Source organism: Callospermophilus lateralis, chromosome 4 (genome assembly GCF_048772815.1).
Source record: "Callospermophilus lateralis isolate mCalLat2 chromosome 4, mCalLat2.hap1, whole genome shotgun sequence".
Taxonomy (NCBI): Eukaryota; Metazoa; Chordata; class Mammalia; order Rodentia; family Sciuridae; genus Callospermophilus; species Callospermophilus lateralis.
In genome coordinates, this window is record NC_135308.1 from 27,620,948 (window position 1) to 27,645,153 (window position 24,206).

Sequence of the window (24,206 nt, forward strand, 5' to 3'; positions counted from 1 at the left end):
GGCTTAAAATTTGTTCATCTATTTATTACTAGGTGAAATAATTTTCATGTATGTAGCTTTTGTTTATATAAAATGATTATTAATGGATGATGCATTATTTTAAAAAAGTACTAAAATGTTTTATTTATTTTGTTTTAGTTGGATCACCGTTATAATGAATTCAAACTTTATGCAATTATGTCTGAACATAAAAAAACAATTACAGCAATCTCTTGGTGTCCACATAATCCTGATCTGTTTGCAAGTGGCAGTACCGATAATTTAGTGATCATTTGGAATGTTGCAGAACAAAAAGTCATTGCTAAACTCGACAATACAAAAGGTACATTTATTATTGAAATTTATTTTGTTGGATAAAACCTTTTATTTCAACAAGCACAATTAGTTTTATTAATTTAGGTTTTTTAAATTGTGTTTTAAAATTTCTAATAGTAACTGATATAAGAAATATATTTCACATGTTTGTACTTGTGTGCAAAACTGAAACAAAATTTCATGAAATAATTATACTTGGAACATAAGATAAAAACTTAGTACCAAATCATTTTCTTAATTTTTAAATATAAAACATTTGAAACTAATATGAAAACAATAATTAGAAAAGATATTCTTAATGGGACAAGTAAAAAGACTTGCCTGTTCACTAGTGTATTACATTATTAGGAGGAAATAAATTAAATTTATTTAATTTATTAACTAGTGAACATGTATTTATTCACTAGTGAACATGTATATAATTTATTTTCTCCTAATAATGCAGACAGTATTCTGAATGTATTTAATGTATTGTTTAGCTGTTTTCATGCCTTTATGTGTAATTCAGTCAAGGTAGAAAGTCCTAGTTCAAACAACAAATAGGTCATTGTGAATTTGGATAATGTCATATTCTTCCTATTTATCATTGGGAACTCCTATTTAATCTTAGCCCATAGTGATGATAATTGTCATAACAGTAAATGTTGTAATAATGTACTCTTTCTGAGCACCAAGCATATAGCTCACTTGATTATGATTTTGTAAGATAATGCTGGATATGTTTTCTATATTAAGCTTTTTCTCTGAAATTAATGAAAATAAAGTAGAAAAGTGAGATATGACAATTTTACTAACTTTATTTTATTCAAAATTTCTTTATAGTGGCTATGTAGCAATAATATTAGGAATTCGTAGACAATTAAAATTTTGCTTCCATAATAAGAATAATGCCTTTTGAAACCTTTAGATATATTTAATATACTTGTTATGTTGCTTTTCTTGTCTTTTCAAATTTAGATAATTAAAGATGCTGAAAATTATCAGTTAAAAGATATCAATTTTGTTTTTCAGTCATCATCTTAAAATTATTCACCAAATGAGGCTGATTTTCATTTATAAAAAATGTGCATTTAATTCCCAAATTCATATAACCTGTTTTTTTTAATTTTCAAATTCTCCTTTAAGTTTTTTAAAATTTTACATGAAATAAACTAAAATGTTGCATATCATTATTTCCATTAAGTTGTAACCCCAAATCTATATCAGCCTATAATTGCAAATAAACATTTTTCTAAATATTATACAAAAGTACAGATTAGACAACCTATAATTGTATTATCACCTAGTTTAGCTAATGGTTTATCATGTCATCATACACATTATATCCTTTTATGAGGGAAAGAATTTTTTTAAATTCATCAGTTGAGTGTATCATAATTTCCTTTCCCACACGATATATAATTAAACAAGATTTTCAATTAACAGTGGTAGAATAATAAATTATTGTAGTAGCAATTTTGGTAAATATTGCTTTCTTTGGAAAATTCAAAGATTAGTAATAACTTTCCCATATTATTTACAATTACCTTCTTATTTGAAGACTGAAAGCTTCAATATTGTATTTAGAAAAAATATGAACATTTTTAGTCATTTTCATTTTAAATATCCCCTTTTGAATGTCTTAAGACACCATTTTTTTTTTTAGAATTCAGGTTAAGCAAAATAGAAATTTGCATTAATTCAACTTTTTAACCTCTACATGTAGTACTTGACCTTGATGTTTCCTCAGTAATTTTCACTTCATTTTTCTTTTTCCTAATAAACAACAAGTTTAAAGAAAAATGAGTATTAGTTTGTCCAATTGTTAAAATGTTAAAATTGTCACCAGTTTTAAAAATGTCACATGTTGAGTGCCAAAGGAAAATATTAATTTTTACTTATCTCAGAATATTGTTGGGAGAATTAAATGTTGATATTTGCAAAACTCTTAAAAGTATTTGTACACAGTCACCACATAAGTATTTTCTTCTATTATTATTAGTAGTAGTATTAATTATTATTATTTGAAATTGTTTCTGGTTCCTTCACTTCCCTAGCTGTCATTCTTTAATATACATTCAGCAGCCAGTCTTCTACAATTATGCTGTGGTGATTTGTTTCTTACAAAGTAATTTGTCCCTTATTGGGGAAATTCTGCTTCTGTTAATACATCCTAAAGCCACACCAAGTTTTTTTATTGTACTTGGACATGTACTCAATTCTTTCATTCGCTCATCAGATATTTATAGAGTTCTTAATATGTGTCAGGCCCTGAACCAGGCTTTAGATTTCTAGTTTTTTCCTCTTGGAGCACACAGACTCTTGACACAAACTGAACTTACTATAAACCAACAACTTTCAATACTGTGTTTTTATTCATATCATGTTCTCTTCCTAATAAATACTGCTCACTCCAATATATTTGAACTTGACCTCTATTTGAAGATATAATTCATATCCAGTCTCTTTTTATGATAATAGACCAGTGATTCTCAAAAAGTTTTCTGCATATCAAAATCATTTAGAGAAACTTGATAAAAAATAGATTCCTAGGGCCTAACTCCACATGACCTGATATATTATATTCAATTTTATGATTCTGATAGTCAATCTATCTGTGCTGGGAGAGTTCATAATTTCTCTATTGAGTCATGCATTTCCAAAACACCTTCTTTATATATAATTTTATTTGGTCACAATAATAGTAGGAACATTAACAATTAACTTTTGTATTTTATTTATGATATAAAAGGTAATTTACATACATTATTATATTTTCTTAACATTCATGTGAAATAAGTAGTCAATTTTATTATTATTTTCATTTTATAGATGAGGTAACAAAAGTTTAGAGAAAGTAATTTCTTTAGCTCATCTGAGGCAAAGCTAGAATTTGAATCTAAATTCCTGAACAATATAGACTGTAGCATTGTTTGTTATTATTAAATCTTTATAGTAGCATTGATCTCTTTATGCATTTATCTCATTCTCCTCAATTTATATTTCAGAACCTTTACTTTATTTCATACTGCATTGTATATCTAGGATGTCTAGAAATTTTAGATACACATAATAAGTATTTGTTGCTTTAATATATAGTGTACTAAATTAAGGAACTCTATAAATTTCTTTGAGTACATGAAACATGACAATTTTATTAATATTTGAACCGAAGTAGGTATTTTTCCTTTCATTCAGAAAGTTTCTACATATAGTCTCTGTAGTTTGGGGGATTAGTTTATAAATCCTATTCAAAAATAAGAAAGTAATGTATTTTTAAAATAATGAACATACTTTTGAATTTTTATTAGTTTTAAAAATGTGCAGTATAAGGAATATTTAATGGTACAATCTTGTGCTACATCTTTCTATTAAGTATCTGTGTTTAATTTATTCCAGGAGTGCCTGCCTCTCTTAGCTGGTGCTGGAATGCAGATGATGCTGTAGCATTTGTTTCCCACAGAGGCCCACTATTCATTTGGACCATATCAGGACCAGATAGTGGAGTGACTGTACACAAGGAAGCCCATAGCTTCTTGTCTGATATCTGTATTTTCAGATGGCATACACAAAAAAAGGGGAAAGTTGTGTTTGGTCATATTGATGGAAGTCTATCAGTTTTTCAGCCAGGTAAGAATTTAATGAGTCTAGTTTCCTAATTATATATTTTATAGAAGATATGCTTTCTTATTTACATGCATGTATTAGTTTGCTTCCCATTACTATAACAAGTATCTGAGACAAATAAGCTTAAAAAGAAAAAATGTGTATTTTGGCTCACATTTTTAAAAGTTTCAGTTTATGACCAAATGACTCCATTGCTTGGTGACATAGTATATCCTAGTGGGAGCATCTGGAAACAAAAAGAGGGAAGTGTGATGTTCCACAAATATGTTTGTGAGTATGACTCATTGACCTTTTAGCTTCCTACAATGCCCCTCCTTCTAAAGGTTCCATTACCTCCTCATAATGCCATGGGTTGGGGGCCAAACCTTTAACACTTGGGCCTTTGGGGGACATTCCAGATCAAAATTGTAGCAATATATAGAGTGAATAGTAACAAAATTTTAATTTTAAAATATTATTTCTGAAAATATTATTTAAAATTGGGTTGACTCCAAATAGTCATTGAAGTAAATTTTATTTGCAGGCATTGTAATTTTACTTGATTGTAAAAATCTTGTTTTGAATTTATCCAAATCAGTCATTTTCCCCATATTTATAATTTTTAAGTCAATTCTTTATTTCTGACTAAGAAACTAACATGAACTAAATGAAACTAAATGAACAAGAACATGTTGCTGAAAGATATGATGATTTACTAAAACCCTCCAAAATATTTTCTCACCTGCTGATAAACATGTTGGTTCCATGGTTCCTTAAAAATGGATTTAAACCTATCATAAAAACACATAGTAACTCTTTGAACCCCTAGTTAATTAATTTGGCTGAATGAAAGGACTTGAGAAATTAGTTTTTATTCATTTTAAAAATTTAGGCAGTAACAAAAAGTATGATTTTAAAAATTACCTGAATTGCTCTATCCTCTAAATAAGCATTGTTAACGTTTTGGAAAAACTATTCTTAGCCTTCTGTCATCTCTGTTTCTGTATGTGACTATTGGATAGCTAGATAGATAAAAGAACTTTTTCAGGAAGTGAAAATTACTTTTATAAAACATTACATTTCAAATTATCTGAAATTAATAGAAAAAGAAATTAAAATTGAACAGAAGGAATTGTGAATCTTTAAATAAATCTTTCTTTAGTAAATAACCTTTTTTAATTTAAGAAAGGAGTATATAAAATATTGGTAAACTGAAGCCATTATATCTTAGTACAATTTAAACAGAATCTAAAATAGATACAAATATTTTTCATTACCAGTTTCCCCCTCTGTTCTTTGTACACAACCTCTGTTCTTTCTAGTTAAAGGAATTGAACCTAGGGACCATTTCATGTACTTGGTAGATAAGGTTGAGGAGAGTTCAATGGCTATTGCTTCATTTAAATTTTTGTCTTGAATACCTGAATCATCACTTCCTCACTATATCTTGTACATTGGGAGCAAAGTCTGTTGTAGAGTTGATCATTAAGGCTCACAGTTAAATTAAGCAAGAAAACTAACACACTTTCTCTGCTTTGATCTTGTGAAGATCACTTTTCTCTCCTATGCTCACTCTTCTGAGAATTTTAGGAGGTAATATATATACAGTAAAATGGCTGTATGCTGTGTGGTTTCTCCTCTTACCTCTCTGCTTTGTGGGTTATTTAACCAGATCTCATTAAGGATATTACCCAATTTAGCTTCTGGTTGTCTTTAACCCAGAGATTTCATCAGTATGGTGACACTTTTTTCTCAAGGAATCTCAATGCTTCCTAAGATCTGAAGAGGATTATGAACAGTGTTTTTTTTTTTTTTTTTTTTGGGGGGGGGATGGTGTCTAAAATGCTGTCTCTGATTTTCTTATATATTTTGTGATTTGTCGTTATGGCCATCTCCTTTTTCATTGACTAAGGCTTTATTTTTTCTTATATTATTATTATTAGGCATCTTTGAAGATATGAAAATCATAGATACTGAGACGTTATTTTATATATCTAAGACATAAAACATTGAGACATCATATGCTTATTTTCACATAAGAAATGAGGGAAGAGTAAAGAGATCCCTTGTTTTTCTTTTCTTGTTTTTCTCTGTAAAATATTTGAGCAGACTGATGTGGCTTCTTGAAGAGATCACTGTTTTCCAATTTGTGCATCTGTACCTAAGTCATCAGGGTTGTTTTTCTTCATCTACCCATATGTTAATGTATTAGGGCTGATGTAAAAAAAAGTACCCAACTGAGTGGCTTAGAACAAGAAAAACTTAAGTATGAAAATGTGGTGTTATAGGACCATGCTTGCCCTGATGATAATAAGGAGAATCTATTTTAGGCCTCTGAAAGCTTCTGATAGTTCCTGGACTATTGGCAACCTGACACCCATCTTCACATGGAATCTTCCACTGTTTGCTAATATGTGTTTGTGTTCACATTTTCTTTTTTTTACAAAGATGCAATCATCCTAAGGTCCTCCTCTTTACTTGGCCATTTGCAAAAAGCCTATTTACAAAAATTTACAGGTATTAGAGTTAGGATTTCAACAATTTTATTTAGGGAGAGGGAATAAAAATTTGAATGCATACAGACTTTTTTTTTGTAGTTATAGATGGACAACTACATATTTTTATTTATTTTTTGTTTTATTTATTTGTTTGTTTGTTTTGGTACAAGGGATTGAACCCAGAGGCACTTAATCATCCAGCCATATCTCCAGTCCTTTTTTAAAATGTTTTATTAGAGACAGGGTCTCACTGAGTTGCTTAGGGCCTTGCTAAGTTGCTGAGTCTGACTTTGAACTCGCAATCCTCCTGCCTCAGCCTACTGAGTCACTGGGATTACAGGCCTGTGCACTGTGCCAAGCCTTGTTTATTTTTTATGAGGTGCTGAGGACCCTACCCAGTGCCTCACAAGTGCTAGGCAAGTGCTCTGCCACTGAGCTAAAGCCCCAGCAGTCTTTTTTTTTCTTTTAAATTTTTTTAGTTATACATGGACACAATATTTATTTTGTTTATTGAGTTTTATATGGTGCTGAAGATCAAACCCAGTGCCTCACATGTGCAAGGCAAGTGCTCTGTCACTGAGCTACAACCTCAGCACCCCCACAGACTTCTTAACTTTATTTATTCTGTAGGATGTATTTAGCATAAAAATACATAAAACATTAACAAAAGATAAATCCTACTAGGTATTTTCCTTTTGTGTAGACACTGAGTTAATAGATCATGGGGAAGCTCTATCTTTTAATTCTGTCATTGAATTCTGGATTGTGAGTTTGGAATTGTTAGCATTAATAGTTGTAAGGTTTTGTTAGGCTTCTTATTTTTATGAGACGTTGTCAACTATACCTTCTTAATGACTTTATGGCATCACAGATGATTCCCATTTTACAATATAGGATTTCTGTCTTCTAGGTTATTTCAGGAAGTTATGATCTCAAGCTCTCGTTGTCTGAAATTTCTATTAGAAAAATATTTATGGACTATTATTCAATATAAAATGCATTTCATCTATCATTTTAAATATTTCACTTCTAAACTATGTTTTGTATGTTTGTATATTTATGTGTATATTGGGGGTAAGGGACTTGTTAGGAAATCCAGATGGACTCTAAGCCTTCTGTTCCCTTTCAGCCTAGAAAGCACCATTTTATTCTGATTTATATATAGTCTTTTCATGTAAAAATTCTCTTAAAAAGTATTGTAGGAGAGATGGGGTTGTGGCTCACTTGTAGCATGCTTGCCTAGCATGTGTGAGGCACTGGGTTTGATTCTCAGCACCACATACAAACAAATAAAATAAAGGTCTATCAATAACTAAAAATATTTTTTTAAAAAAGAGTATTGCAGGGCAGAAAAAGTTACAAACTTTTTTAGTTAATTCAAATTGTGTTTTTAGACCAAGTTCAGCAAAGAACTTACTTTTTTAGCATTCACTGTAGAGTGTCTAATTGGTCATTCATTTACTATTTTATGAATATGCATTCATAAGATTTACATGTTTTTAATTTTAGAAATGTTGTTGATGACATTATCCCTATGTAACACTATGTCTACCTTTTTAAAGCACACAGAAGATATTTCTGATCCCAAATGTAGAAAAAATTGTGCTTCTCCTAAGTATATTTTTTGTTTATTCTTTTTGTTTTTATCCTAGAGACATTGTGAATTGTACAACCTTTCATGATAATTTCCTCTTTGCTTTATCCACCTTATCTCAAAATCAAAATTTTGACAGCTATATGACTGTTATCCTTATATTTTAATCCCAATTTTTCCTTGCTTTCATTTTAAATTTTTCTGTAGAAATTGTCAAAACTATCTTCTTATTGATTTATTCATATCATATGCTTCTGTCCTTATCTAACAAGACAAATTACCTGATTTTGCATAATAAAATAGAACATTAACATGATAACATAAAAGTAAAACAATTACCTGCTGTTCCCAGGACTGCCTGCAAAATTTTATAGATTTATTTCTGTTTTACAATAAAAATACCAGCCTACCAGATAGAAAATGAAATAGGGAATATAATCCACTGTGATTTTGACTATAGGATAGGACTTTGAAGCAACCTAATTTAGATGTTATAGGATTAAACTGCAAATTCTCCCATTTTGTGTTGCTGTCATTTGATTGTTTTATATGCTAGAATATTTTTAATAAAGCATAAATATTGACTGACAAGAAAGCCACAAATTTACTTAAGAAAGCTTTGGTTAATAAGTTCTTTTTTAAATCACTCTCTACTTTGTAATAATTAACTATATTAATATGCATCACTCTTTATTGTAGCAGTTATCATCATCATCCTCTCATTCTCAAGGTCTGTGCTTTTAATCACTGTTTGATATTCTTCATTTCTATAAGGACTTTGCTATTCCTTTGTAGTATTAATTAGGTGAAATTTGTTGTTGAAAAGATTGAGTACATTATTTACCTGGGTCTTTTTCTTATAGCTTTTCATTCACAAATAGAAACATTTAAGGCACTAGAGATTTCCAAAGCAAAGCAGTTCAGCCTGACCTTCATTATTAGAACAAACTAATTCCCCTGCATTTATATGTGAATTATACCTTCTGCATAAAAATGCCAGATTGGTGGTACACAAGGAGAAAATTAACATGATTTAAATTATTGACCTTCTTGTGACTCTTTGAGAAATAATTTTCTTTATATTTTAATAGGTAATAAAAATCAGAAACATGTTTTGAGACCTGAATCTCTTGAAGGAACAGATGAAGAGGATCCAATTACAGCCCTGGAATGGGACCCACTCTCTACTGATTATCTTCTCGTGGCTAATTTGCATTATGGAATTCGCCTAGTAGATTCTGAATCACTTTATTGCATAACAACATTTAATTTTCCAAGTGTAGCAGCTTCTATACAGTGCTTAGCCTGGGTTCCCAGTGCTCCTGGCATGTTTATAACTGGAGGTATACTCATCCCTACTCCTCAAAATGTTATTTATGTATACATTCTTTAATTGAATAAGGGAAATTATAGTCTTTTAGTAGTTAATTTGTGTAAGACTTGTTAATTTCTCAAATATTTTCTTTAATTATAGTAAATGCTGAATTTACTTTTAATTTGTATGGTTATGTCATTTATATAATTACAAATAAAAATAAAATTAAGACCCAGTGTTCTAAGTATATGGAAATACAGTGTGATATATTATGTATGGGCACACATGTGTGTCAGTGTTTATGTGTGTACAGAAGGCAAAGTTTAATTTCAGGAATGGCAGGATGACCAGAAAAACAGTTTGCCTAGATAGGAGTTCCATTAGCGTCACTAATAATTTTGATAGCTCCTGACCAGATTCGCTTAGGCAAACCCAAAGGTTTTCAACCCAAATTGAAAATGATTCAGAGAAAGAGGACTCTAAAGAAATAGTACTGTCAGCTACTGTATAAATATTTCTTATATTTGCTTAGTACAAAATAAATAAGATTTTTATCACCTCAACATTTTTTAAGAAATTCTTTACTTCTTTAGTACTTAATTTCCACATAGAAGGAGATGGAAGTAGATGTATGGATACACACACACACACACACACACACACACATACACACATCCTGTCATTTCAAAGGAGTTAATGAATAAAAGCATGTATCTATTGCTATTATTTATGAGATATTTCACCTATCATAACATTTTCCAGTTTTGAAGGATACAATTCAGTGGTTTCTAGTACATTCACAAAGTTGTACAACCATTATGATTATCCAATTCCAGAACATTTCATGACTCCCCGCAAACCCTGTACCTATTAACAGCCATGTTCCATTACTCCTTCTCAATAGCCCCTAACATACCCATGGACATACATAAACTGATCATCTGCTTTCTATCTCTGTGGATTTGCCTACTCTGGACAATTAATATCAATGAAATCATTCCATATGTGACCTTTTTTGTCATGTTTTACTTAACAAAAATATTTGAAGTTTTATGCATGTTGTGGCATGTATCTGTACTTCATTCATTGTTATGGCTCAATAATATTATTCCATTATGTGGATATGCCAGATTTTTATTCATAGATACTTAGTGTTTCTATTTTATGCTTTTATGAAAAATATTGTCAAACATTTATGTATAAGTTTTAGTGTAGACATATATTTATAAATCTATTAAGTATATGCCTATGAGTGGAATTGCTGGGTCACATGGTAATTCTGTTTGAAAGTTTGGGGAACTTTTCAGATTCTTTATCAAAGTTTCTATTAAGGTAGGATATTTGGAAGGAAGACTTTTTGTTGGTCTTCAAGTATATTTGAAAATCCTTATTGAGATGAACATGGACAATGGAGCGATTTACAAACATTTCAAAATAGGAAGGATTATATAATGGTTAAAAGTAAATAGTTTGGGGACTGGGGTTGTAGCTCAGTAGTAGAGCACTTGCCTTGCACGTGCAACACACTGGGTTCAATCCTTAGCACCACATAAAAATAAGTAAATAAAATAAAGGTATGTGTTCATCTACAACTAAAACAAAAAAATTTTAAAAAGTAAATAGTTTTCTGTAGCGAACAGTTTCCTAGAGTAAGTGTATGTCAGTGGAATGGTTTTATGATAAAACTGTTATAATGATCTTTACCACGGGAAGCTGCAAAAGTAGGCAGAGTCTAACCCTATGAAAGGGTTTGTAGTAGGGGAAAAATATCTCCAAATTTAAAAATTGAATAAGGTGGCAGCACCCCAGAAAAAAACCCCAACATGGCGTCTAAAGACCCTCTTTCCCCTCTTTGTTTCTTTCACTGGCGCGAAACGTTCCCGCTGGCGCCAATGTTCAAACCCTGCTGGTGGTAAGCCTTAGCCCCAATTAGAATTAACTTCTTGGGCTCCGGAACTGACATATGGAAGAGCTTGCCAATAAATGGGTGACCTGTTATTTACCTTGGCCCCTGCTACCTGTCTTAGACCTATATAAACACACAGCCTTTTGTAATAAAGTGGAAACCTCTTTGGTGATCTGTGTGGTGTGGTGCGGCGTTTTCCAGTCATACAACTTTGATTGCAATACCATACTATATTATTGTTCAAACCATGTCAATAATCAGTGCTAAAATTTTTCAAATAGAAGTTTTTGTTTTTATTTTTACATCTGGACATTTTAAATTTTGAGCAAAATCTGTTAACACTTGGTTTTTTCATCATCTGACTAGATTCTCAAGTGGGTGTTTTACGCATTTGGAATGTTTCAAGAACAACACCTATTGATAATTTTAAATTAAAGAAAACGGGATTTCACTGCTTACATGTACTTAATTCTCCTCCAAGAAAAAAGTGTAAGTAAAACAATTATCAAAATGTTAATATTTTAAATTATATTTCTTATTGAAGTGATGTGTAGTCATATAAATGTATCAAATAATAAATGCAACTGAGATGCCTTTTCTTAGAAATATTTTCTACAGATTTATATATATATATATTCTCTACAGATATATAGGTGTGTATATATAGATGCAGTAAAGAAAATAAAGGAACTACCAAAGCCACAAAATAACTAATATTACTGACAGTATATTTTTTCAATGAGTGTAAGATTCTTTTTTTAAATTTTGTTTTTATACTTTTTATTTTTACATGGTGCTGAGGATAGAACCCAGTGTCTCACATGTGCTAGGCTAGTGTTCTACCACTGAGCCACAACCCCAGGCCTAGGTTTACAATATTTAGAGCCAAAGTGCTGTTAATTGTATTCAAATAACCTTAAATTATCTCTATGAGGAAGATGAAATAATGATAGTGGTAAAAAAAAGTTAGAAATATCAAGAATAATGGGATAAAACAAAATTGGTTTGACTAGGAGAATTTGTTTTAAACATGGCTCCTTTACCATCTGTATAATTTATAACAAAGATAAAATAACTTAAATATTCAAATTATGGAATCTAGAAAATATATTTCATGTTTGAAGCCTGTTTTTCACTGGATTAGTATTTAGAACTGGGCATTCTATATACTCTTCATTTATTTTCATATATTTTTTTCTGATTATCATTCATTGCTTCTATAATTAAGAAAAATAATAAAGCACACTTAAGTTATAAATGAAAAGACAGGGAATATAGAGGAAGTTCAGAATTGGAATTTTTATTAAAGGTAAGAGAAAATAAATTGACTTCCTCTTAGGTCTGTCATGATTAAACTATGCAAATGGTAATGTTTCCATTTGGCATGGATCATAAAAATCATGGAGGGGGGAATTTGTGTTTGGAAAATCTACACTATTAATTCCTCCTTAACTCAAGCCTTTTTACCTTTACAATATACTAATAATTAGTAGTGACTACTTAAAATAATATTATTTTGGTATCTAATTTAGTTCACAGTGGTACATAAAGGAAAAATCTCTCTTTTTAAATCCTTGGACTTTCCACAAATTTCAGCTTTTTCATGGGGTTCTAATATTTCTAGACTGAAACTTGAGAGTCTAGAAATATCAGGACTAATGAGGTAACATACCAAAAACTGGCATATCATTTATATTTCATACATTTTTATGTCAGGATTTGTTACTTTGTTCTGTGGATGTGAATTTCCATATCATGTAATGATTGAGATAGCTCAAATTCTTTTCATTGATATTTTTTTCTTATTCAAAAAGAAGTCTGTATCCATCAGACAAAAGTCAGAATATAAAATTAAGCCAATGTTTTTATTTTTGAGTATTGCCTTTTGGATGACTTATTGTTAAGACATTTATGAAAATAAAAATTTAAAATATGGACATACTGAATTCTAAAAATTATAAATTATAAATTGATATATAAATGTCATCAAGACCACTCATGATATCAAATAATAAAAATATTAGAAAAATAGTCATGGATCATATTAACTTTAACTCAACTCTCAGAAATATTTTATCAAAACTATTGCTACCAAATGTCTCTTTTTTATTCATTGTTCAATCTAATTTGGACTTCCTATCACTCCCAGGTCTCAGGTTCAGAGGAATGAGTATTGCCTATATTGAATATGATAAGGAAAACTTTATTGTACTTAATTAAAAAAGAAAGATCTGATAATTTATAGTGGCATCATTATTTTGAATTATGTTTGCAAGAAAATAGTCATACTCTTAAGGAAAATCTAGAAAGATAAAATAAAAAAAAATAACTAAACAAGGAGATATTTATATAATGGAAAATAAGAGAAACAGAAGTCTGAAAAATAAAAAAAACTGAGGAATCAAAAATAATAATTGAGGGCTGGAGATGTGGCTCAAGTGGTAGCTCGCTCGCCTGGCATGCGTGCAGCCCGGATTCGATCCTCAGCACCACATACAAACAAATATGTTGTGTCTGCCAAAAACTAAAAAGTAAACATTAAAAAAAAATTCTCTCTCACTCTCACTCTTTTTAAAAAATAATAACAATAATTGAGATGCAAATGTAAGGCAGACACTCTTGTGATTCTTACTTTGAGTGCTGAATTATAAATAATCTCAAAAATAATTGTTTTTATTCACTTGGAATTTAGTGGCAAAGAATTATTAGATTTAAGAAGAAAAAATCAATACATATAGAATGTGGAGGGGAGAATATTAAAATGCTATGTCAATATTTTAAAGGGAGATTATATTTAAAAATAATCATGCTGTGCATTAATTTATGGGGAGATAAGAAACCAAATATTCACAACAGATTGTGATTCCTTGCACATTAACTTTCATCCATTTCATTCCATCTGCTCTCCTATACACCTTTTCAAAATAAAATCCAGTTCTATGCTTATATTTCCACATTTTCTGGCTAATGTTGCCAAAGTGCTCATGTAGCAGAAATTATGATCATTGATATAGATTCTGGATTTTAAAACAAAATGAAGCAATGAAGCATCTTTAAATTAAGACCTTGGTTTCATTATACTGGGAAGCTATTGACATAAATGCTTACTTTTTTATTCATCTTCTTTTTTAGTTTCAATCCAGTCTTCAAACAAAAATCATTATACATCCTCAACAAGTGAAGCAGTTCCACCCCCTAGTTTGACACAGAATCAAGCATTTTCTCTTCCTCCTGGTCATGCTGTGTGCTGTTTCTTAGATGGTGGAGTTGGTCTCTATGATATGGGAGCCAAGAAGTGGGATTTTCTTAGGGACTTGGTATGTCTATGATCATTCCTTCTATTACACAAAACACTTAACTTTGCATAAATCTATCATGTTTACTTTTTCCTCTGTGTTGATATTCTTTAAAATTATTTTTGTAAGCAGTGATTTTTTAAGACTTTTTCTTAGTTGATTGAAACATTTGAAAATGCACAGAATAATGACAAAATTATTAAAATTATTTAAATGTTAATAAATAAACTTAAAAATATTAATGTCTGCTAACCATGTGTTTTATGTAGTGAAAAAATACAGAGCAGGAACTTGAGATGTAGCTAAGTGATAGAGTGTTTGCCTAGCATGAGTGAGGCTTTAAGTTCAGCCCCTGCAAAACAAGAGAAAAAAAAAAAAAGTTGGAAGCAAAATAAGACATAGAATATTGCTTCAGGAGGAAAGAAATCAATTCCTGTCAGTTATTCCAAACCTTATTGTTTTCATTTCCTCTATGAATTGAGTAAAATTGTATTAGGCGTTTTATAAGACTTATTTCTATGAATGAATGATAATAACTCTTCTATAATTCTATGAATTCTGTTCTTATCATCATTAAGCCCTGATATAAGATACAATACAGTCTCTTTGTGTTTTTATACTTTTGCATCCCCACTACCCAGTACAGTGCCTAGCACATAGTAAGACTTAAGTTTTGTTGACTGAATGAATGAAAACATGCAATAATGGATTTTATGTTGTAATTCATTCGCCAAGACTCATCTTCCTTCATCTCCCTTCATTATAAAAATAATACGGTTATCCACAGGTTTGAAATAGATTAATCTAGACACTTAAGAAACTTTGTTGTTAATTACTTTCCTGTGATCTTACTTTGGAATGAACTCTAGACTTAAATTGAGCTTTTAATAAAAGAAGAACTAAATAAGATTGGATCATTTTAATACTGCTCCTTTCATTTTGTTCTCAAATTTAAAAATTAAATTAAAAAATTAAATTGAACTCTATCAAAAATATTTCTGAAACAATATGTTGCTTAGTTATTTTAAAATATTTCTTTTTTAGATGTTTATTTAAAAATGATTTAATTTTATTTTTACTTTAACTTTTTTTTCCTTATAAACTCTTTCCCAGTTTGAAACTTTTTCTATACTTTAAATTACCATTTATTTTCAAACAAATTTGTAACAGGGAAGAGAGAAAAATGTAACACCTTGAAATATATAAAATGTGCTTTAGTAGAAGAGAAATCATGCAATTGAATTTAATAAATTTTCTATTAAGTATATAGGTTTAAAGGTTTAAATGTTTCATATTTAAACATTTTATTTGAAAACCTATGTTAAATTTGAAAATCTAATTAATACTAAAAGTTTTTGTGTTATTCCAGTGGCTTTTCTCCTTTTAAAAATATCTTTCAGTCAAAAGAGGCTGTCATTTTTCTCCTTTTAACATTCTTTTAACACTACTACAAATTTGAAATTACTAGGAATATTACTAGAAGAAATATTTCCTCCAAAGATTCCAGTTTACATAATCCCATTATACATTATAAAAGACTATTTCCATAATAATGTTTATCTGTTTAAAACTACCAAAAAAAAAAGCTATGTTTTCCTCTTTATTCTTACTTTCCTTTTGGTTAGAAGAATACAGAAAAAATATTTCTATTTAATTTCTTCTAGGTGAAGTTTCAGAATTTCAAAAATGGAATTTGAATGTGTAACAGTAAAATAACATTTAAAAGCGCACATGTAGACAATTACTGCCTTAAGTATGTTCTTATCATGAGAAATGGCCAGCTAGAACAACTCCAGCCAGGTGAACCAGTGGCTATAACAATTTCATTTTGTTTTTTTCTAACCTTTGGGATTTTTCTTTCCAACACCTTCACCTAAGTGAGAGACCTTATAGTACTTCTGCATTTTCCTAAGGGTTGTGATTTCTGGTGTTATTAGAAATACATGGAATAGAAAGGATGTCCTTCTCTATCTTTACAACATTGTTGAGGAATAGAAAGCCTTGTCCTTATATTTTAACTCCCTCCCTCGATCCCAACATATTGCAGTTCTGCTGCTTAAAGCAGGAATTTCAATTCCCATTTCCTAATATTTGGAAGAAGACAAAATATAAATCTGGCCATTTAAGTTGGTTTTTAACAGATGTTGGATAGGCACATAGTGATTATTTGTCACTTTCCAGGTATATGTTTACATGTATCTGTTATATATACCACTTTACACTCTTGTGGGTGTTTGAAATCTGAATCACCCTGTAACATTAACAATTATTCCAAATCCCAAAGAGTAGACTCTAGAAATTTTTAGAAAAAATTCCATTAAAAATTGGAGCCATGTCTGATTCTATATCTGCTGAAATTCAAAATGCTTTTGGGGTATGTCGTTTGTATAAAAAAGGAATATTTTCATCAATGGGCTTATAGCTTCAACATCCTTGTTGTCTTATGTTATACTGCAAGAATTATATATAATAACTATTAAGAGTTAATTACTTTAGGCTGGATAAAATGACATATACCTATAATCCCAGAGACTTGAAAGGCTGAGGCAGGAGAATGGCAAGTTTGAGGCCAACCTCAGCAATTTAGCAAGGCCTAAGCAACTAGTTAGACCCTGTCTCAAAACAAAAATAAAAAAGAATGAGGATGTGACTCAGAAGTTAACCCACTCCTGGGTTAAATCTCTAGTACTGGGCAGAGGAGAAATGTCTACCTTAGGATTCTGTACATTCAAAAATCAGAAGAATGTTTTGCATTTAATTAAAATTGAAAAATGAAACTTTTGAACATCTTTGAATTTAGTTGCTGATTTGAAGAACTGTGGTTTAGTAAAATCCAGGTCTGTACAAAATCCAGGTTGTACATCCCTAATTGCAAAATCTGAAATCTGAAACTATTTTGAATGTTAATAAAATAATGCCTTAAGTGGAAAACCCCACAGTTGACAGGTCATCTGTGACTTGTAAGGTTACAGTAAAAAGTCACATGTGCTAGAAACATTCCATAAAATTATTTCAGCCTAAGCATATAAGGTGTTTATGAAACATAAATGAATTTCATACTTAGACTTGAATTGTATCCCAGAGATATCTCATTATGTATATGAAACATTTCAAAATCTGAAATCTGTAATGCTTCTGGTCCAAGCATTTTGGTTAAGGGATATGCAACCTGGAATAAAACACCACAAAGAACATTAAACCCTAGCAATGATTCCACTTTATATTTTTTGTTTGTCTATGTATATTTGCATTAATATCTGGAAAACCATATTATATGTATCATATACTTTGAATTATACATTATGGGTTGTTTTTTAGTAATGTAGATTTTCCTCAGTAGTTGTGACTTTTTTATACTGCATTCTCAGGGACATGTGGAAACTATCTTTGACTGCAAATTTAAACCTGATGATCCGAATCTTTTAGCCACAGCTTCATTTGATGGTACTATAAAAGTTTGGGATATAAACACATTAACAGCAATGTATACTTCCCCGGGTAATGAAGGGGTTATTTATTCCCTTTCATGGGCTCCAGGTAAGAAACATTTTATTAAAATAGGAATGCAATTAAGTGACTTTCCTAAACTTTATTTTCATTTGAATTATCTTTTTTCCTCTTGCTGTCTTTTGTTCCAAATGATCATAGAGGCAAATTAGTACCAATGTTTGGTTAATTCAGTTCATGTTACGTTTTAAAATGAATATTGGCAGTGACACTTTGATTCCTGAGCCCTTTAAAATTATATAGTCATGGCTGAGGATATAGCTCACTTGGTAGAGTGCTTGCTTCACATGCGTAAAGGCCCTGAGTTCAAACCCCAGCACCACACACACACAAAAAAAGAGTCATACAGAGAAAAGCCACAGTAAACCTGAATGAGCTTCACTTTTACAATATTTGTATAGCTATGTGGTTAAAGGTATGATGTTTTACATGAAAAAAAAAAGATTTCCTGAAATTTTCATGTGAACCAAATTTGTGAAAATAAAAACTTTTTTTTTTTTCTTTTTTGGTACTTGGTACTGAACTCTAGAGTACTTAACCTTTGAGCCACTTCCCCAGCCCTTTTTATTTCTTTGGAGATTGAGGTCTCACACTAAGTTACTTAGGGTCTTGCTAAGTTGCTGAGGCTCTTCTTGAATTTGCAATCCTCCTTCCTCAGCCTTTCAAGTTATTGTGATTACAGGTATGCACCACCATGCCTGGTTCAAAAATTTATTTTCTAAAAATTATAAAAGACTATTGCGCCTGTCACATCTGTTTTGTAAGCATGGGTGATTATATATCAAGTAATAATTCAATTGTAACAATTTAATTCTATACAAATTATACTTTTATAATTTTGAAGAATTTTTATGCCTTAATGTGATTTTTCTTTAATCTTAGAAAGATGCTACCTTATACCTTCCTTCTTATTTATTAAGGTTCTGAGGATTGAACACAGGGGTGCTTTACTACTGAGCCATATTCCCAGCCCTTTTTTTTGAGACACGGTCTCACTAAGTTGCTTAGGGCCTCCCTAACTTGCTGAGGCTGGCCAAACTCAGCCTCCTGAGTCATTGGGATTACAGCCGGGCACAACCATGGCCATACCTTCCTATTTATAAAGGAGAAGTGTCTTACATAATCTGACACTTCTCCAAAGACATTATTTTTCCATAAAAAATTATGTTTTACTTTTAAATGGATTTTCACTTTATACAATATATATGCTCACTTATTTGTCATAATATATTAATTCAATTATAATGTGTAACCAGGATATAGCTTACCCTTTTTAAAAAAAACTTATTTCATTATACAAGGGGATTCTGTAACCTTGAATTTATGTGTCTCCAAGGTATTTAGATGTCTTCAAGGAATCTGAAAATCTCTTGAGATTTTATGAATGATTTTTAGTTTGTGTTTGTGTGTGTGCGTGCACACGCGCTTGCCTATATCTATCAAAAAATGTAATAGTAATCAGATTTTCAGAGAGGTTCATGACACAAAAAAGGTTAAGGACTTTCTGTATTTCTCATATACAATGAAATGTATAGAAAAAAGTATTTTACTTATAATTCTTAATGATAGAGGGTGTTTGTCTCTTTATTAAATAGAGTATACCTAAACTTGTGTTCTTAATCATTGCAGTACACAACTGTGTGGCAGGTTCTCCTGGCCAGCAGTATGCAACTGGATCAGCCTATCAGCTGAACATACAAAATGTATATGTCTCAAACTTAAAACTTAAATAAAGATTTTGAATATGAGAACCATTGTTTCAAGTTATAACACAGACCTGCTCTTACTGAAAGCAGTCTTTCACTCTCTACATTGATAATTTGCATCAAGAAAGTAAAAATGTTAAAAAATGGAAATTCTGTCATGTTTTACTGTGTGATTACTTATGAATCATGGTTTTTAGGTAAATGTGGATGAAATTTAAAACATGAATGTTGACAGGAATGGAAATAGGATATTGATTATTACATAATTTCTTCCAAATTCTAGAATATATTCCCCAAGAAAAGAAAAAAAAACTGTAAAAAAGTTTGGAAATGATTTGAGAACCCAAAGGGAGCAATAGAATAAAAATACTAGAAATATGATGACTTTTAGTATTTATGATATTTTATCACAGAGTATTCCTGCATGTTCATACTTCCAGCTAGTAGATAACAGCTGTTCCTTCCTTCTAGTGGGAAGAAACCTCTACTTTCATTGTCTTGCAAAAAATACTTAGGTCCGTGACCATCTGCTAACTTAATAGTAGTTTTATTTTCACAGATATATTTTATTTCTTTTTTATTTTATTTTATTTTATTGGTTATTCAAAACATTACAGAGATTGCAGAATCACATCGGTTACACATCCACATTTTTACATAATACCATAATAGTAACTGTTGTATTCTGCTACTTTTCCTATCCTCTACTATCCCCCTCCCCTCCCCTCCCATCTTCTCTCTCTACCCCATCTACTGTAATTCATTTCTCTCCTTATTTTTTTCCCATTCCCCTCACAAACTCTTATATGTAATTTTGTATAACAATGAGGGTCTCCTTCCATTTCCATGCAATTTCCCTTTTCTCTCCCTTTCCCTCCCACTTCATGACTCTGCTTAATGTTAATCTTTTCCTCCTGCTCTTCCTCCCTGCTCTGTTCTTGGTTGCTCTCATTATATCAAAGAAGACATTTGGCATTTGTTTTTTAGGGATTGGCTAGCTTCACTTAGCATAATCTGCTCTAATGCCATCCATTTCTCTGCAAATTCCATGATTTTGTCATTTCTTAGTGCTGCGTAGTACTCCATTGTGTATAAATGCCACATTTTTTTTATCCATTCATCTATTGAGGGGCATGGGGTTGGTTCCACAGTCTAGCTATTGTGAATTGAGCTGCTATGAACATCGATGTGGCAGTATCCCTGTAGTACGCTCTTTTGAGGTCTTCAGGGAATAGTCCGAGAAGGGCAATAGCTGGGTCAAATGGTGGTTCCATTCCCAGCTTTCCCAGGAATCTCCATACTGCTTTCCCTATTGGCCTTTATTTCTTAAAAATAGAAGGTATTGTTTATGCTTTTGAAAAATATTTTTTCATGAGATTTGTTTACAAAAGTATTCTCATTACTAAAATATTATTAAAGAAGAATGAATAGTCATTAAATATATGATAATATTGAGGAACTATTGATAATTTTGTGGTTTAATTATGTTAGTTTGTTATTGGTAATAAAACCATCCATGTCTTTTAGATATATTTATTTATTAACCAAATAATATGATATCAGATATGTTCCAAAGATGTCCAGTAAAGGATAGATGAAACAGGATTGACCATATTTTGATAACTGTTGAAGTTATATAGTGGATACATTCATTGTATTCTCCTCTCCAGATTTGATGCATTGATAAATATATTCAGTTATAAATTACAAATCTCAAGTTTTACATTTAAAAAATTGCATATTTGAAAGGACTTACATTTGTGGCACATATTTAATATATAATGTCTAATGTATTATTTCCTAAGGTGACTTGAATTGTATTGCTGGGGCAACTTCCCAAAATGGTGCTTTTATCTGGGATGTTCAAAAGGGCAAAATGATACAGCGATTTAATGAGGTAAGCTATGTCTACCACTACTAAATAGCATGGTATCTTATACTACCTATTTTGTAAATGTTTTCTTTCTTAATCAACAGATGATAGCCTGGTGGCATATGATTCTATCAATTAGAGGAATATGCAAGGAGGTATTCACATGCTAAAATTCATTGTGAGAATTATAGCTAAGATATAAAAATTCACCTGAAGTCTCATTACAGATTCAAAAGACTGTTACGTCATCCTCCACTAAAGCTAGACAAATATTAAATAATGGGAGGAAAACTAAACTCTGAAGTCCCAAATTATAGTCCTGGTTCTGTTTTATTGTCTCGAATCTGTTTTTTCACCTATAAAATTATAAAGTTTTATTCCATAATTTCTTTAATTTCCTCAATCCTAAATTCTATTATTGCATGACATGCTCTAAAACTGGCCCTTTTCCTGTATGTAATGCCACAGATTGTATTTATCCATAGGCTTAAATTATCATTCTGTATTTTACTGAGTTCCATTAATACTTGAAAAATTTATATGATCTCATTGTAATGTTGTGTATGATTGGGACAACAGGAATAGGATCTAGCATTGTCTCAATATCTTGAAATTTAATTTATTTTAAACAATTTCTGTTGAAGCTTATTAAATATATAATGCCTTGGGAAATTATTTATTTATTTGAAAGTTTAAAACCATTTATACAAAAGACTCTTAATACCATTAAGGATGGCATTTCATAGCCTTGATCTCCCAGAGGATTCTATAGTAATGTTGCAAATGCATTTATGAGAAACGTTTCTAACCACCAGTAAGCAATTTTGTACTTAAACAAAGAAACTTTCATAAACATGACATGGATTATATCCTTCCCTTTCTCTAAATATAATGAAACAATATTCTTTCAGTTCAGCAATGCCCCAACCTGTTCCCATCACCAGAACAACCTATCCCGTAACAAATAATGAGATATAAAAGAAGTGAGCAGGAAGATGAAAGTTTTGATCAAGATTTTAAAATGGTATCCTTGCTTAGCAGATTTGTTGATTTCTTCTTATTGCATCTTGGCACCTTTTGACCTAAAATATTTATCCATTAACACTTAAGAAGTTCCAACTGATTCTAACAACTCAGTCTCATAGTATCAAGCACATCTCTTAGGCTCATTCAGTATTTCCTCAGCACTCAATCACAGTTAAGACCAACATCAAAATTACCTCAAGTTCATGTTATAAATATGAGGAAATTTAAAGCTAGCTTTAATTAACTAAACTATATGAGTCCCCACAAAAGAAATGCAAGGAATTAGCCATAAATGCCCTTTTCATGGAAAAGAAAAATGAAGGCCTCTCTACCCCTCAAACTAAATAAATCTATGGACTATATTTTTTATGTCCACTTGTACAAATTTACCTTCCTTGATGCCCAAAGAGGTAAAGACAAACTGGACACTACTTTAAGAAGTGAAATCTGTATATTTTTAAAGCAACTTGAAGATGCAAAATAAAAATAAAAAGCCACTTTAGCCAGGTGCAGTGGTGCTTACCTATAATCCCTGCAGCTCAGGAGGCTGAAGCAGGAGGATCTCAAGTTCAAAGCCAGCCTCAGAAACTTAGAGAGGACCTAAGCAACTCAGTGAGACCCTGTCTCTTACAAAAAAAAAAAAAAAAAAAAAAAAACTGACTGGGGATGCAGCTCAGTGGTAGCCCCTGGGTTCACGCCCCTGTACTAAAAAAAAAAAAAAAAAAAAAAAGCCACTTTAGTTTTTCCCTTAATGGCTATCACAATTTAAATCCTACTTACATTCATATAAAATAGAAATATTTTAAATTTATATTTAGAAATGAACTGATTATAATCTTTACTTATTCATTCATCACACAGTTAGTGGATGGCATTCCTATGTATATTTGTGTTTTAAAATTCTCATCACACCCCTAGACTATTGCCTTGTCCCAGAATGCAGAGGAACAAGTAAACATAAGACTGATTTATTATAGGAATAACTTTAAGTCTCTTTTTGTAATTAGTAGTCCTTTTGCGACTTAGAAGGATGACCCAGTAATAATAGTTATTTGCAATATTTCTTATACTATAATTGTAGTAGCCTGTTTTTGAAAGCAGACACATATATATCTTCATCTACAGACTGGCATTCACATGAAAAGACATTAAGCACATCTTAGTTCTGTGGATAACTGAAGAAGCAGATTTTGACTCTTCAGCTGTATTCAGCCAAAAAAAAAAAAAAAAAAATAGAGCCACTCAATATGTGCCTTAAACACTGGATTTGTTTAAGTGTGACACCTGTACACATTCTTAAAGTATATATTCAGGTTTCTGATATTGACAAGAATGTCTTTTAGTATCACCTAGAGTAAGTTCCTAATAGAAAAGTAATACTTAGAAGAAGTAAATAAATAAGAGAAAAAGGGGTGAATTATTTCTTATTGATAGGAATTTTGCATTTTTTGAAGCATGGAAAAAATGGAATATTCTGCATTGCCTGGAGTCACAAAGATTCCAAAAGAATAGCAACCTGCAGTGGTGATGGGTTCTGGTAAGTACTGTGTATGATATTATAAAATTATCCTATTTATGAAAGACC

General features: G+C 30.8%; 1 protein-coding gene across 1 annotated transcript in view; it reads left to right on the forward strand.

Moving 5' to 3' along the window:
* Positions 1-24,206, forward strand: part of Wdr17 (WD repeat domain 17) — a 74,582-nt gene that overhangs the window by 18,563 nt on the left and 31,813 nt on the right. The window contains exons 3-10 of the mRNA XM_076852376.1: positions 139-322; positions 3,694-3,924; positions 9,084-9,335; positions 11,580-11,702; positions 14,346-14,530; positions 17,878-18,046; positions 21,528-21,619; positions 24,076-24,158. Coding sequence (XP_076708491.1) covers positions 139-322; positions 3,694-3,924; positions 9,084-9,335; positions 11,580-11,702; positions 14,346-14,530; positions 17,878-18,046; positions 21,528-21,619; positions 24,076-24,158 — 1,319 coding nt within the window. The remainder of the gene's footprint in view (positions 1-138; positions 323-3,693; positions 3,925-9,083; positions 9,336-11,579; positions 11,703-14,345; positions 14,531-17,877; positions 18,047-21,527; positions 21,620-24,075; positions 24,159-24,206) is intronic.